The sequence below is a fragment of the Phaseolus vulgaris genome, chromosome 5, assembly GCF_000499845.2.
Source record: "Phaseolus vulgaris cultivar G19833 chromosome 5, P. vulgaris v2.0, whole genome shotgun sequence".
NCBI lineage: Eukaryota > Viridiplantae > Streptophyta > Magnoliopsida > Fabales > Fabaceae > Phaseolus > Phaseolus vulgaris.
In genome coordinates this window covers 31,917,693-31,935,167 of record NC_023755.2, presented here as the reverse complement: position 1 = coordinate 31,935,167, position 17,475 = coordinate 31,917,693, and the positions used below count along the sequence as shown (strand labels likewise).

The 17,475-nt window shown below is 35.3% G+C and overlaps 1 protein-coding gene across 1 annotated transcript; it reads left to right on the top strand.

Annotated features, from left to right (window-relative positions):
- Positions 1-11,865: 11,865 nt before the first annotated feature.
- On the top strand, positions 11,866-12,765 carry LOC137834327 (uncharacterized). The gene has a single exon (XM_068642386.1). The coding sequence runs from the start codon at positions 11,866-11,868 to the stop codon at positions 12,763-12,765; it is 900 nt and encodes a 299-aa protein (XP_068498487.1).
- Positions 12,766-17,475: the final 4,710 nt, after the last annotated feature.

The following is a 17,475-nucleotide window of genomic DNA, read 5'->3' as shown; positions in this document are numbered from 1 at the left end:
TAAAACAAAATTGTTGAAGGTCGGACACCTCCGGACTCAGAACCAATGCGTTCAATATTTCAAAACAATATATAATGACTCAAAATTAAATCAAAATTGCCGAAGGTCGGACACCTCCGGACTCAGAACAAGTTCGTTCAATATAAAGAATCAATATCTAACTCAAAACGAATACTTTCAAAACATAGGTTATAATAAATAAGAATATACTAACCTCAAATGGATCGGCGGTCACGACAAGCGGTTGGGGCAAGGTGTGCGTCGCAAGACGGTGGTCATGGACGTGCGTCGCGGCGTCGGTCAGTCGGCGATCGTGCGCGGTACGACAGGGGTCGGCACGAGTGGGTGCGCAGTACGTGAGGTCGGTGGTCGGTCCTTAAGTGGTCGTGCGCGGTACGACAGGTAGTCGACGCGGGTGGGCCGGCGGAGGGGTCAGTTGTCTTAGGGTTTGCGCAGCGGCAGGTTCAATAGTCTTAGGGTGCGCGCGACAGCAGGATCGGTCGCACGACGACGGTGGGGTTGCGCGCACGGGTCGGCGCGACAGGGTTGATCGGTTGTTTTGGCGCGACAGGGGTCGGTCGATCGTGCGGTACGACAGTCGGTCGGGACGGCGGTAGGGTTGCACGCGAAAGGGGTCGGCCGGTCAGGTGCAGCGGTGGGTCGTGACGCAGTCGGCAGGAAGCCGTGGACGGTCGGTCGAGGGCAATGGGACGGTTCTTGGCAAAGTAGTGGGAAAGTATGAGGATGGATGTAAGTTAAACAGAATAAGAGGGGTTTTGGGTTTTAGAGTAGGTTTTAACGACGATTCTTAGAGAACCGTCTTTAAATGTCTTAGTTTCAACGACGGTTCTAGGAGTAAATCGTCGTTGTATCTTCGGCGGCCACTTTTAACGACGGTTCTAGGGCGAACCATCGTTAAAAGTGTAAAAAAGTTCAAAAAAATTACAAAAGTGCCACCGCTTTTTTTTTTACGACGGTTTTCTCCAAACCGTCTTTAACGGGTGTCGTTAAGGAAATATTTTGTACTAGTGATTATTGGCATCTAAAGTAGGTTTTATTATTAATAAAAATTTATAAAGTGTTTTCTAAATTTGTATCAAACTATTAGCTACCAAAGTTTTAGCTACTACTATTTTAGATTCTAAATTGGTCTCTAAAAGACTAATTGAGACCAATTTAGAATCTAAAATATTAGTAGCTAAAACCCTGGTAGATAATTTAGATACCAATTTCAAAACCTTTCTATAAATTTTTATTAATAATAGAAATCCCTTTAGATACATATATTTTTTTAGTCTCTAAAACAGTATCTAACTTAGTAAATATAGTGACTAACTATTTTTGGTCTCAAATTTTGATTGCTATTTAATGAATTTATTGTAGTGCTATCTCCCATACAAAACCATATAAATTACAATGACTCAGTGAAGAGGGTGAAATAATGATTAATAAACAAGTCCTGATAACATTTGTCATTAGAAAATATAAAGATGAAGTTTTATGTGATGTTGTGCCTATGATAGAAAGATTTTACATGATAGTCATACCAAAAAAATTTCTTTCAACTTCCAAGGGTACAAGATTGTCTTAAAACCCATATCTCCAAAAGAAGTTAATGAGGATCAAATAAAAATGAAAATGAAAAGAGAAAATGAAAAAGGTGAGAAAAATAATAAAATCAAAACGGGTCTCATCATCTCACTGATGCAGTCAAAATGGTAATGTTGGCTTGTCTGAAAACAAAATCTGCCTATCTCAGGTATTCTCTTTCCTTATTTTTTTCCATTCACTAATAGTTCTAAATACTTGAAATATTTGTTAGAGAAATTTGGAGATGATTTTCAAAATCCTCCTAAAGGTTTACACTTTATAAGAGGCAATACATATCAAATTCACTTTCTCCCTAAACATTCTCTACAAACACAATATGCACTACAAAAAATCGTGTATAAAGTGGTGGTTATTTTCATATAAAGTAACATTTATAAACGCCACAATATACACTTGTAGCGGTTTCCCAAACCGCCATTGAACCGGCCGCCACAAAGTTTAATGTGGTGGTCTTATGCTACCCGCTGCAACACTGGCCACTTTAACACTTTGTATAAAGTGACGAATTTTATATGTAAGTAGTGTTAGTTACAACTGTCACAATTTAATTCATTGAAAAAGATTTTCGCGCCATTATATAGCGTATAATGTGATGTTTCTAACTATCAGTATTATAATAAAATTGTAAAAATAATACGTCGGTTTCAACTGACGTAATTTTAATTCTAAATAAATGAAATTTAGCCACCACTTTTTTTATAATCTAGTTTGCACAATTAAACTAAACATCATGTATTTTAATAAAAAAAATACTAATAAAATGAAATAATAAATAAAGTTATAAGCATTCATTCATTGTATTGAAAATTAAAACACACATAATATTGTTCAAAAATTGATACATAATTGAAAATTAAAACACAAATAATTGTTGATACATAATTTAAAATTAAAACATATATAATTGTTCAAAAAATGATACATAATTTGAAATTAAAACACATATTGTTCCTCCCTAATCAGTTTTGCTTCCGGCACTTGATACTATTATTTGATTAGGTGATGGAGCACCATTTCCAGTATCTGATGCCTGAAATAAATAATTTTAAATTAATAAATTTGAATGTTTATAATTATAAAATAAAAGATACCAATAAATATTTAAATATATTAATACTTCATTGATGGATGCATGAAAAAAAACCTAACCTTAGAGAATGTACATCAACTCTTGGAGCTCCAAAAGCACTTGTAGCAATTATGCAACATATTTAAACCAAAATTGAGGTTATAACAGTCATTGTTTCTGGAATATTCAACATGAAAAACTGAAATTCATTAAAGATAACCAAAATTAAGGAGCTTAACATGCTTGAGCACAATAGCCTATAGCCATATATCTAGACCCCATCAAGTCGTTCTGCAAAATAAAGTAAACTACAAATGATGAATAAAAGGAATAATCATAGCAAAGCAATGCCTACAAATACTTCGACAATAGAAACATTAAAATGAGAAAATGGTGCACTTGAATCATATACCAAACGTAATGCCAAGCACCACTTGAGAAAATAGGAACCATCATTTCAACCCACCTGAAAGAATTGATGAACCTTTCTTAGATAATAGTAATGTTAAGGGAATCCTCATTAAATTACAAGTTACCACATAACTTTTACCCTGTGCAAGGAAGACCACTGTTATTTTCATCACAACCTTTAAAATTGATTGCTTGAAGGAGAAGCTATTCCCAATATCCACTAGAATTCCTTGAATCTCTTTGCCAAGATTTGAGAGAGAAACACAACTGAAATCATAAAAGAAATTACCAGGAAGATCAGAAACTTTCTGCAGAACAACAATAAAGAAGGCTCCAGTATGCTGATCATGAGGCACAAACCTGGGAAATCAGAATCTTCCTCAGTACATCCAAACTATCTTTAGAAGCATTTCAATGCATATAGCTGCATAACAACCTTAAATCCTTCTATTATAGACTATTGCATTTGAATAAAGTATACATTAATCAAACATCTTATGCTAGAAATGCAAGTTTCTTTTGGGAAAACATAGTTTTCTATTCAAAAAGTTTGAAATTTAATGTTTTACCAGGAATGTGAACATGGATACAAGTTCATAGACATCCAAAACACAATTAAAAGATAAGCTAATAAGAACAATAACAGCCCATGACACAACACCATTGAAATAATTTAATTCATAATCATAAGTAATGAAGACATTTTCCTCCTAGGCTCTAAAAAGATGAGTCATGCTCGATTTTGCCATGTATAAAGCCAATCAATACGTCTATTTGTAGACATTACATGTTTTATCTTCAAACTCTAAAACACAAGGCAATATATAGTCACAGAAAAACAAACCCTCCATCTCTTAAGACCTGGTTGATGAGTGAGTTTGGGACGTTCACTAGAGAAGTCTACGAGTTCAATGGACCCTCCAGACTTTCGCAAAATCTGCAATTGGTAGGTAAGGGGAAAATAGGGTAAGGTCAACCCCTCACAAAGTATAAAAAATACTATAAGTGCTACAAGAAATGTTAATGTATTCTAGAGATGCCAAGACCAAAGCATTGAACATAACTTTTTTTAAGAAGGAAAAACGCCAAATATTTTTTCAAATAAAAAGAAAAACTATTAATGTTGAATAAATAAAAAGTAAACTATTATGTTACATACAAATTGTTATAAAGTGGGGACATCTCAGGGAGTGTTTGTCCTTCATAACCGCAAGCTACAATACAACCACAACCTTAGAAAGATTTGTAGTAATAACAAAAGAGTGGACATCAAATACTTTTATCAGATCAAGGCTATATTCGTAAAAAAAAACTAAACAAATTGAATACGTAAGAAAGCAACCAATTGAGATAGAGGGGCGAGGGCCCTCATGTGTCAAGAAACAAATTATACATATCAAAGCGTGAACTATTTACTTGATCGTATGAAAATAGAATACTTCAATCGAAAAGTCCATAACTGGATAAGCTAGATAACACAGCTGGCACTAAATATAATTTCAGAGATTTCAAAAAAAAATATATATATTTTTAGCGACCACCAAATTCGGTCGCTAAAAGTACTAAATCAGCGTTAAACATATCGGTGATTGAAACAGTCACTAAATAAAAATGGAAGCGAAAACCCTAATCGCAAAGCCTCTAGCGACCAAATTATAAAGTGGTCACTAATTTACAACCGAAATTTTGTTAGCTAAATTGGTCGTAGGAAATTTGGTCACCAAAATTTAGAAACTAAATTTACAAACGAAATTGTGGTTGCTAAATTCGTCGCAGATAAATCTAGTCACCAAAATTCGAAACCAACTTAGCAACCGAAATTTCGGCGACTAAATTTAGAAAATTTGGTCACCAAAATTCAAAACCCAAATTAGCTACTCAAATTTTGGTGACTAAATTGATGACTAAAATAAAAGGTGACAGTGACCACCATTTTCTGTCGCTAAAAAAAATCTTTTGGTGGTCAATTCAGTGACTAAATGGAGACTCCTATAGCAACAAATTTGATTTCAATGACTAAATAGTCACCAAATCGATTTTCGTAACTATTTTTATATGTATTATTAATACCTATTTAAAATGATATTTTGACCATTTTATAAAAAAATTTAAACCTACTTATAGATATTCAAAATTCAATCATGCGAAATAGGACTGAACTTCAAATATAATTTAAGCTAAATATGACTATCAGTATGTGGACGGATCTGGCTTTAGAATTTGGAAAATACTTTGGAGAAAGAAATTTGGGATTTAGGATTTTTGAGATTTTGGGTTTGGCGTGTTTAAGGTTCAAAGGTGTTTAAAATTTATAGAATAGTAGTTAATATTTTTATAATAAAAAAAATGATTTGTTTTTTCAATACGTAAAATAAAAAAGGTGTTTCATTTTTTCAATACGTAAAATAAATTTGATTTTAATCAACCTCACATTATTTATTATTAGGAATGAATAAAACTATGTAATCATACACATTAAAAAAGTAAGTATTAAATAAGTATTTAAATACCATGATAATAAATATGAATATTTTAATCACAATTAATTTTATACTAATACAAATTTCATGGTTTCTAACTTGCATATACTTATTACCTCTATTAATATTTTTTATTTAAACAATATTTTTTATAGAAATAAGTAATAAAAGTGCTATAATAAAAAAATATTAATAATTAAAAAATTATTTACAATTTAATTCTAAAAGTTTATTTATTTTTATAAATTATTGTTATTTTGAAGAGATAATTTTATTTAAATTTAATTATGTGGCGTAATTTTTTTAAAAGAATTAATTTTATTAATAATAATTTTTTGTTATGTAATTTTATTTATATTTTTTATTTGAGTTGATATATTAAAAATTTTATTTAATTAATTTTATTTAAATTTAAGAAATTACAAAATCATGACCACTCATGAGTATATAGAATGTGATTCTTGTATAGTTTTTTAAAATAAAAATAAATTATTAAGAAATAATATTTAGCAACTGAATTAAAATCGGTGGCTAAAAAAGAAACATAATTGGTGGCTAATGTTGGGTCTATTAGTGTCTAAGTTCAAGAGGGGAGGGGTGAATTGAGCTTATAAAATTTTCGCAAGAACACACAATTTTCAGTATACCAGAGGCAAAAAGAACAGATTGTTTTTACATGAAATAGATTGATTCTTCAGAGCAGTCTAGCACAATTTGAATTTGTTCAATATAAAATTGTGATCAACAGAGAATTATACCAAAATCAGATTAGCTGAATATTATGAGGATGAAGGATACAGCTATGCTTAGAAATCAAACAAAATTACTCAACACAAGGTTTTAAGGAGAATGATTCTTTCTCAGATTTTAATGATTAGACTGTTTGTTCACAGATCACTTAAACCATCATATACAACTGTCTTGTTTGTGATTAGAGAACTTTAACAAATCAGGAAGAACAGTTTTTACTTAAACCCAGAATTAACAGATTCAATTTCAAAAGAACAGATTTAGTTCTTGACAAAATTAAGCAAAACCAGAAATGAGTGCAGGGATGAAAAGAAAAGGCACACAAGTTTTTATACTGGTTCACTCATACAGAGCTACGTCCAGTCTCACCTTACCCCAAGGCGGAATCCACTAAAAACAGTACCAATTACTTACAAACACATCAGTTCTTGAACACTACAAGAACAACACAATCAATGCTGAAAAACCCTATTTCAGCACACCTTGCACTCCAAGAAACCCTATCAAAGAGTGACTAACACTTACACCTTTACAAACCAGAATAAAGGAAAGATTACACCTGAAAAGAAGATGCAAGAACTCAAAACCAGTAGTTCAATTTGCTGCAAAACTGCACCAGCACCTTCACCAAGATCAAAGGTTTCCTAGAACAAGCACACTTGAAAATCTCTTTGGAAAACCTTTCAAAAATCTTTTGATTCTTCTTCTCACATGGAAAATGTTTGATCTCTGTCAAAAACGTAATTGCTCAGCTCCTTTTCATGTGAGAGAGACTTTTCTTTATATAAAAAACAGTTTCTAACTTCTTTTCAAAAAACAGTTGAAAAGCAGTTATGAAAACAATAGATTCATTTTTGAACTTAACATATTTATTTTGTGAAAACCGCCAACTCAGCTAACAGAAATAACTGTCTGAGTTGTACCTTTGGTGCCCTAACTAACTTGTGAAAAACTTTTCAGTTGACCAAAGAACAAACTTGTTCTTTCACAGTGAAACAGATTAAACGATAGCAAACAGGCCAGCTCAGCTTTAACTGAAATAACTAACTAAGCTTTGTCTGTGGTGCCTTAACAGAATTTTAGAAAAGCCTTTTAACCGAGAAGAAATAAACCGATTCTTTCTCCATAAAACAGATTTATTTGTGTACTGATTTAAAACTTTTAAGAGCACTTTAAAAAGCTTTTCAAAAACCATTTAACCACATCATGTGCTTGATCTAGACTTGGTTAGGCATCTAGGATGGATCATGTAGCAAAAGGCAACCTCACACAATTACAAGTCTACATACAAGATCATCTAAACCTATTACAAACTTCAAGGCAAACTAGCTATTTTCTACATCAAACACACACAACACTAGGTAGAGAAGAGGCTTCATCCATCTTCAACAGCTAATTCGGTCGTAGATATATTTTTCCCAATTTATTCAAAACAGTCACAACTTTAGCAACAGATGATTTTGTCACTCTCATGATCGGTCGTTAATTCGATCGCAAAACTAACTAACATCATTAATAATTCAGTTGGTCGCTATTTCGGTCGCAGATTTGACACTACGGGTATTCAGTGGCTATTTCGGTTACAAATTACGACCACTTATTTTCGGTCGCTGAATTCGGTGACTAAATTGTTATTTTCTTGTAGTGTTTCAGGGCTTATTACCTCTGCAACAACCGCTCATTCTCAATAGGATTCATTAAAGAGGTTGAATAAATTATTCTTCCACCAACTTTAAGTAAAGATACGCCTAATAACATTATAGAGTGATTGAGTTTGCGAAAATCGTCTCGGTAGCGAAATTTTATTCACCCTATATTAGTTTCCATAGGAAAAAAGAAATAATGGTGGGCAACCGGGAGAGATTTCGGGAGACGACAGAGGCGGATGAGAGGTATAGGAAGGAGAGGTGGAGGCCTATGGAGGTTCGTAGGTCGTCAAAAGATGCTACCACGTTTTATTTCTCAAACTTCCCAGCTACACATGGAGAATACGACATGATTAGGGTTTTTCAAAAATGGGCAAGGGGTGAAGGAGGTTTTCATCTCGCATAGGCCAAATAGGTGGGGAAGAAGGTGTGGGTTTGTGAGGTTCATTAATGTCGTAAATGTTGGAAGACTTGAGAAGGAGTTGGACCGAATATACATAGGGAACATGAAGCTTCATGTCAATGTTTCGAGATATAGTCGAGATGGTTATGAAGAAGGTGACCAGACCAGAGGGGGAAGTAGATTGAATAGTCATGTCCCTGCGAAGATTACAAGGGAGGAGGTTGGGAAGGAAAAGTTGTAGAAGGAGGTATGGAACTTAAGAAAAAACAAAAAGCCCTATGTTGATGTAGTCAGAAGTTCTCCAAATGTGAAATACAAAAGAACTGGTTGGAACCAAGCCGCAAGTTCTTCTGTGGATGGTTAGTAGTGTGGTTGGCAAAATGCTTTCAGATCTTGATTTCAGTCAACTCCAAGAAGAATTCTTCAAAGATGGGATGAGTATGGTTAGGGTGAGGTATATGGGGGATAATCTGGCTTTACTAACACCAAAAGAAGGTGAATGCATGGACGATATTAGCAAACTCAACAAAGAGTGGTTTCATAGTGTTCTTGGAGACTTTAAGCCATGGTTTGATTCCCTTTAAGCTAATCATAGATTAGTGTAGGTTAGATGCTATGGGTTGCCCTTCTATCTGTGGAATAAGGATTGTCTTACAAAGGTGGTTGGAGAAATGGACACTTTGGTGTCCATTGATGATGGTAGAATTTTGTGGGATAATCTAGAATATGCTAGAATCCAAGTGAGGATCCGGAAGTCCAGTAGTGCTTCTTTGTCCAAAAATTTGCGGATTAATGGAAAATTATATCATGTACGTATTGTAGAGGAGATCACTAGCCAAGGTGGAGATTTATGCAATGCAAGTGTATTTGTTATGCTTCTTCAGATAGTGTGTCCTCAAGAGATTCTTTTGTCGAAGAAACCATCTTCTCCGGGAGGAAGAGCGACGAAGGGGAAGGCAATGGAGGAGAGCGGTTGTGGTAGGAGATCACATGCAAGAGGGACGGTCAGGATTTCTCTTCGAAAGAGAAAAAAGGGGGTTTATTTGAGGAATGTTTTCCTGGCAATGGGAATGGAGTGCAGAAGGAAGGTATCTTTTCTTCCCCAAAAGAAGTGATGCATGTGCAGATGGGTTCAACAGGAGAGGCAGGTTTATCTATGTTGGAACAAGTCAACTGTGTCATACTTTTCAAAAAGTTGTTTTTAATTTTATGGAGTCTGCTGAGGTTTCTAACAGCAGGAGCAGACCCAACTCAGGTGTGGCCCAATTACAGGGCAATGAAGCCCAACTCGTTGTGAGAGGCATAGGGGGTGCGCTAAGAGGCCCAAAATCAGTGAATGTCAAGGGTGAGGGGACGACATCGAAGTTAGGTGCAGTAAGTGTTGAAAATGGTTGTTGCCCCTTCAAGACATGTGTTTGATGAAGCCATTTGTGTAAATTTCATGTATATTTACATTTGCTTTAAGAATGTCTTAGGTATAGTTTAGAGGTTGTTTAGAGTGGGCTTTTTGCTAGGTAACACGCCTCTTAACCCCTGACCATGTGATAAGAGCAAGCACAAATTTTCTGAAAATGGTTGTTGCCCCTTCAAGACATGTGTTTGATGAAGCCATTTGTGTAAATTTCATGTATATTTACATTTGCTTTAAGAATGTCTTAGGTATAGTTTAGAGGTTGTTTAGAGTAGGCTTTTTGCTCGGTAACACGCCTCTTAACCCCTGACCATGTGATAAGAGCAAGCACAAATTTTCTGAAACTTTTTTTCACATGTTTTGCAAAAATACCCTTACTGCATAAAAAATAAATCTGTTCTTTTCTAAATGAATAGATTCTTTTTTAAACTGATGCATTGACTAAGGCCTTTGAAAATTAGGTTTTGTGCATCAAGTATTTTGACTAAGTCTTCACTCTCTCAAAACGATTGTGTTTCAATAGTTAAGTTTTTTCTGTTATCGTTTTGAAAAATAAATCTGTTCATCTGAAAATGAATGGATTCCTTTTAGTCTGAATGGATTCCTTTTAGTCTGGTGCCATGTTTATCTTAAAAGGTTTTTTCGTTTTGTCCTTGCACCAGAGTGTTTGACTAAGTCTCTTTCACATAACTGATTCTCTAACTGTTGTTGAAAATAAATCTGTTCATTTTATTTTCAATTTGTTCTTTTATAACAGCTTTAACTGTTTTTTGAAAATCTATTATAAGTTGTTTTTCTATAAAAAGAAAACTTGTTCTTGCGTTTAAAAGTGAATCATACAATTGAGAAAACAAGTTTTACAATAAAGAATTAGCATGTGTTCTTGAAAGATTTTACAAATCAAAAGTGTGTTTGTTCTTGGTTGGCTCTGAGGCTTGGTTAGAGGTGTTGCTACTGTGTGAGCAATCTGTTCTACTGGTCTAAGGCAGATTTCTGCATCCTCTATCAGGTGTATACGTTTCATATTTCATTTCTTGTAAAAGTGTGATTGTAAACTCTTCTTGATAGGACTTCTTGAAGAGTGTGTGTGCTGAAATAGTGTTTTTCAGCAAGTGTGCCAAGGTTCTTGTAGGGTTCAAGAACAGTGGTTGTGTAAGTGTGTTTGGTACGTTTGTTTAGTGGATTTCACCTTGGATTAGGTGAGACTGGATGTAGCTCATTTGAGTGAACCAGTATAACTGTTGTGTGTTCATTTCTCTTCATCCCTGCACTTGGTTTCTTGCTTATCTGTTAATCTGTCTAAAATTGAATCTGTTCAATTAAAAATAAATTTGTTCTTTCTACGCTTGTTCATTCTGTTCTTATTTTCTAAAAATCAGTTTGGGTCTGTTAAGAAGATATATGAACTGTTAATTACAACTGGAACAGTTTGATTGTGATAGGTTATCAAATTGATTGTCAAGCACATAATTGAACCTTTATCACTTGCTTAAAAATTGAAGGTCACTGATTTTGTTTTTCATAATATCCTCTTAAAATCAGTGTGTGTGCATAGCTTGCAAATCAATCTGCATAATCTCAAGAGTTACTTGGCTGATATAAATGCTTTAATACATAAACAGTGTAAAAATAAATTTGTTCATTGCAAAATAAATCGATTTATTTTATGTGTACTGTGATAAAACTTGAATTTGCGCAAAAGTTTTAAAAGGTCAATTCACCACCTATTGAACTTTGACACTATTGAACCCAACAATTGGTATCAAGAGATAGGACTTGTATTTTAATCAAGTTTGTTTGCAATAATGTCTGAGTTTAAAGTGCTTTTTGCTTAGGGATCTTCTGTCAATAGACCACCTATGTTCAATGGAATGAATTATGCATTTTGGAAAATTAGAATGAAAATTTTCATGGAATCTATTGATGCGTTAATTTGGGAGGTTGTGGTCCATGGACCCTATGTGCCAATGCAGGTTGTCAAGGATGAAGAATTGGTAAAGCCAAGATCTAAATGGAATTAGGTTGAAAGGAAGAAGGCTCAATATGATCTTGTGGCCAAGAACATCATAACCTCCTCATTAACAATGGATGAGTTCTTCAAGATATCCCAATGCAGTTCAGCTAAGGAGATGTGGGAGGTCTTGAAAGTCACTAATGAGGGTACTGAAGATGCAAAGAGATCGAGAAAACATTCTCTCATCCAAGAATATGAATTGTTTAGAATGCAACCCGAGAAGAGCATTGCTGATGTGCAGAAAAGGTTCACTCATATTGTGAATCACCTTACTGGTTTGGAAAAGGAATTTGACAGAGAGGAACTCAACATAAAAGTGCTGAAGTGCCTCGACAGAAGCTGGCAACCCAAGGTCACTACCATATCAGAAAGTCGTGATCTGTCAAAGTTGTCAACTGGTGCACTCTTTGGGAAATTAATGGAGCATGAGCTGGAGCTCAAGAGACTCAAAGAGCAGGAAACTGTGGAAAGAAAACCCAAAGGACTTGCACGGAAAGCAAGTGAACAGAATGAGATCAATGAGGAAAAAGAAGATGTTGAACATGATGAAACAATCAGCCTACTTACAAAGAGGTTCAGCAGATTCCTGAAGAAGAAAAGCAGAGATAGGAACCAACAGAAAAGAAGGTATCCTAAACCTAATGACTCAAATTCCTCTAACTACACTTGCTTTGGCTGTGGCAAAACAAGGCACATCAAAATGGATTGTCCAAACAATCAATCAAAGGACAAATCTACCAGCAAGAAGGTTGAAAGGAGCAAGGGGAGAAGAGCTTACATTTCATGGGAAGAGAATGAAATATCTTCAACTAGCAGCTCTTCAACTGAGAGTGAGGAAAACAATATGTGCTTCATGGTGAAAGATGAAGGGTCAATCTCTGATTCAATAAGTGAATTCTCTATGGAATCTGATAACTATGATCAATTGCTTGTTGCTTTCAAAAAACACATAATGAAGCAAATAGGCTAGTTGTAATATGCAGTAAGTTGCAAAAGGTAAATAATGTGCTTGCACCTAAACTAAAAACACTTGAGGAAGAACTGCATAAGGCTAAAACAGATCTGGTAAGCCTTGAACTAACATGCTTTCATGCCTCTATTAAAACCTTTGAAATCTGCGAAAAAAATCGAAAAACAAGTGGAGTATTTGCTAAAAACCCTTTCCAATTTCACCAAGAGAAGAGAGAATCTTGAGTCTCGCCTTGGTTCATATAATTTTGTTTTCAACAAGAATGGTATTGGTTATAACCCTGGAAATGTAACCAATGCCAAAAAGCTTTCAAGTTTTTTTGTTCCAGCAAAATCAAGTTTTTCAGCTTTTAACAGTGGCAAAAAGGCATCTCATGTAACCTATTTTTACTGCATGAAATCTGGTCATACCTCTAGGTCATGCATTGCTAGAAAGCATCTTGTTCCTAAGAACTTAGCAAAATGGCTACCAAAGGGAAGGTTTTAATCTGTGTTGGACCCTATACTGAAAAGTGTACCATTTGTATCATCTTTGCTCTGTTTTGCAGAAAGGCAGCAAGAGAAATCAATGGTACTTGGACAGTGGCTATTCCAAACATATGACTGGAGATCTTACAAAATTCACTAGCTTGAAGCTCAAGGCAGACGGACATGTAAGTTATGGTGATAATAACCGAGGAAGAATTTTGGGCAGAGGCACTGTTGGAACAGGGAATTCAACCACTATTGAGAATGTGTTTTATGTAGAAGGACTCAAGCATAGCCTTCTCAGTATCAGTCAACTCTGTGACAAAGGATACAAGGTGAACTTCAAGTCAAAGGGCTACACAGTCTCAAGTGACTCCTCTCGTAAGGTGTTGTGTACTAGTAAGAGAGTGAATAACATATACCTTTTGGATATCATGGAAACTAACTCTTCAAATGAGTGTTTACTGTCTAGAAGTGATGAGTCTTGGCTGTGGCACAGGAGGTTAGCTCACATACACACTAATCACTTAAATAAATTGAAATCTAAAGATCATGTTTCTGGTTTACCTAACATTAAATTTCAGGATAACAGGCTATGTGATGCTTGTGTGAAAGGTAAACAAATCAGATCCTCTTTCAATTTAAAAGACATTGTTTCTACAAAAAAAATCCATTGGATGTATTGCATATGGACTTATTTGGACCCTCTAGAGTTGCTAGCTTGGCTGGAAATTTGTATGCTTTAGTTGTTGTGGATGACTACTCTAGATTTACATGGACTCTTTTTCTTGCACATAAAAATGATGCTTACAATGCCTTTAAGAAATTAGCAAAGGTTTTACATAATGAAAATGGTTGCTGCATAAAATCAATTCGAAGTGATCATGGGGGAGAGTTTCAGAATGCTAGATTTGAGAGGTTCTGTGAGAAACATGGGATATCACACAGCTTTTCAGCCCCTAGGACTCCCTAACAAAACGGTGTAGTTGAAAGGAAAAACAGATCATTAGAGGAACTAGCTAGAACTATGTTAAATGAATCCAAGCTTCCTAAGTATTTTTGGGCAGATGCAGTCTATAATGCAGCTTATGTGTTAAATAGAACCTTAATTAGACCCATTCTTAAGAAAACACCATATGAATTGTATAAGGGCAGGAAACCTAGTGTGAGTCACCTTAGAGTATTTAGGTGTAAATGCTTTGTATTGAATAATGGCAAAGAGAATTTAGTTAAGTTTGATGCTAAATTTGATGAAGGTGTGTACATTGGTTATGCTTTGAATGGTCATGCATATAGAGTCTTCAATAAAAGATTGCTCATAGTTGAAGAATCAATGCATGTTGTATTTGATGAAGCTGATCATAGCATATCTAAAACTGCTGCAGATGACCTTGACCGTGATGAATTTAAATCTGTTTTAAATCAAAATGAATCGATTCATATTGATATTGCTGACTCACATGCTATGCAAGAACCTACTGTGTCTGCAGGTTTGCCAAAAGAATGGAAAACCCCAAGAGACCTAACCCTTGATAATGTCATTGGGAACATTGAGAAGGGAGTATCAACTAGGAAATCCTTGAATAACTTCTGTGAAACAATGGCCTTTGTATCTCAAGTGGAACCCAAAAATCTGAATGAAGCCCTCAAGGACAGTAACTGGATTCTGGCCATGCAAGAGGAACTAAATCAATTTGCTCTGAATGTGGTCTGGACTCTTGTTCCTAAAACACCTGAAATGAATATCATTGGAACAAAATGGGTATTCATAAACAAGATGGATGAGCATGGGGTGATTACCAGAAATAAGGCTAGACTAGTGGCTAAAGGGTATAATCAAGAAGAAGAAATAGACTATGATGAGACATATGCACTAGTGGCTCGGCTAGAAGCTGTTAGATTGCTACTTGCCTTCTCCTGCATCAAAGGGTTCAAGCTATTCCAAATGGATGTGAAGAGTGCTTTCTTGAATGGTTATATAAATGAAGAGGTATTTGTTTCACAGCCACCAGGTTTTGAAGACCATCAGCATCCAGGACACGTGTTCAAACTCAAAAAGGCTTTTTATGGGCTCAAGCAAGCTCCTAGGCAATGGTATGAGAGGCTGTGTGATTTCCTTACCTCACAAGGCTATGACAGAGGCACATCAGATAAGACCTTGTTCATCAAGAAGAAAGGGCATGACACAATTCTAGTACAAGTATATGTGGATGATATCATTTTTGGATCAAACAATGGAGAATTGTGTGAAACTTTTATGGAAATCATGAAGAGTGAGTTTGAAATGTCAATAATGGGTGAGTTGAACTATTTTCTAGGGTTGCAGGTCAAACAACTCAAGGATGGCATTTTCTTGAATCAAGCCAAGTATTGCAAGGATCTGCTGTGAAAATTTGAAATGGATAAGTGCAAACCAATCAGCAGACCCTTCTCAACTAGCTGTCACTTGGATCATGATGAAGCTGGAATTCCTGTTGATGAAACCAAATACAGAGGACTCATAGGATCTTTACTGTATCTCACTGCCAGAAGGCCTGACATAATGTTTGCAGTTTGCATGTGTGCTCAGTTTCAATCTGCTCCTAAAGAATCACACTTCAATGCTACCAAAAGGATTCTGAAATATTTGCAAGGAACTAAAGAAGATGGCTTGTGGTATCCAAGTAACATTTCATTGAGTTTGACTGGCTATTCTGATTCAGACTTTGCAGGTTGCAAAATTGATAGGAAGAGCACCAGTGGTACCTGTCACTTGCTTGGATCAAGCTTGATCTCATGGCAATGCAAAAAACAGGCATGTGTTGCTCTCTCCACTGCTGAAGCAGAGTACATTGCAGCAGGGAGTTGTTGTGCTCAAACCATATGGCTAAGACAGCAATTGAATGACTTTGGTAGCTTACTTAACCATATACCTTTGTTGTGTGATAACACAAGTGCCATCAACTTAACCAAAAATCCTGTCATGCATTCAAGAACCAAACACATTGAAATTAGGCATCACTTCCTAAGGGAACACATTTCAAATGGAACATGTGAGATTAAGTTCATTGGTACAGATTTACAGCTTGCAGATTTGTTTACAAAACCATTGGCTAAAGATACATTTAATTTTCTGCTCAATGAATTGGGAATTATAAATGTTAATTGTGCCTCGCAGTAAAAAATTAAATCTGTTTATTCGCAATTAAATGTGTTTATTTTGGGTACTGATATGCTTTGATGACTAGGAAAGAGAAAGTGAGTTTTGACTGATTGACTGACTTAGTGGGCATTAACCACTGTACCTTTGACGATTCTGGTCATGGTTATGTAACCGGTTTGATGCATTGGTTGCTCAATGAAGGTGTGATATGTGTGCATCGTGACCCCAAATATTTGCTGTATTTTTCAAAGATACTCTGCACAGAGCATAAAATCTTCGTGCATATCCATTCATAACTGCTCTATCAACTCATTCATTTTTCAATATAAATTTGTGTAAAAAAAACTGCTACCCACATTGGTTGCCCATATTCGTTGCTCACCTTTTAAATCACAAAGGAAATTCTGGTTCAACCATGGCTTCATCTTCAAAATAGAAAAAGATAAACCAGGACAGGCAAAGCACATTTCAATGGGTTCTAGAAAGCTGGTTCGCTGGAGATGAAGAGGGTATCAATGCCTACATTCACGAGATGAGCAGAAAACATATTAACATACCCAAGGTGCTGGATTTCAACTAGTTGAAATCTGAAAAATTGACTGAAACAAGGTCTGCATTGAAGCACCAGAAACTGAAAAAGCTGCTGGAATTAACTGGTAATGTATACCCTGACTTAGTTAAGGTATTTTACACAAATCTAACCTTGGATGGAAAGAACATTGTATCCTATGTGAAAGGAATCAAAGTGAAGGTCACCAGTGAAGTCTGGAATTCAGTGGCTGGAATCAAATACTCTGGTCTAAAGGTTGGAAAAGGGAACACAAGTGGGATTCAGGAGTTCAACAAAATTCAGTATTACAGAAGTTGTATGAGGAACCCTGCCCATAGCATAAGCAAATTCCATGCAGGTAATCTGAACCTAACACCACGACTTATTGCCTACATCATAGCATGGCAGCTCATCCCTAGAGGTACAAATCATGTTGTTCTACATGAAGAGGATTTAATCCTTTTATACTGCATCATGAATCTGATCAAGGTTAACTGGGTGTATATCATCAATGACCATATGCTAAAATCTAAAAGATTAACTGATTATCG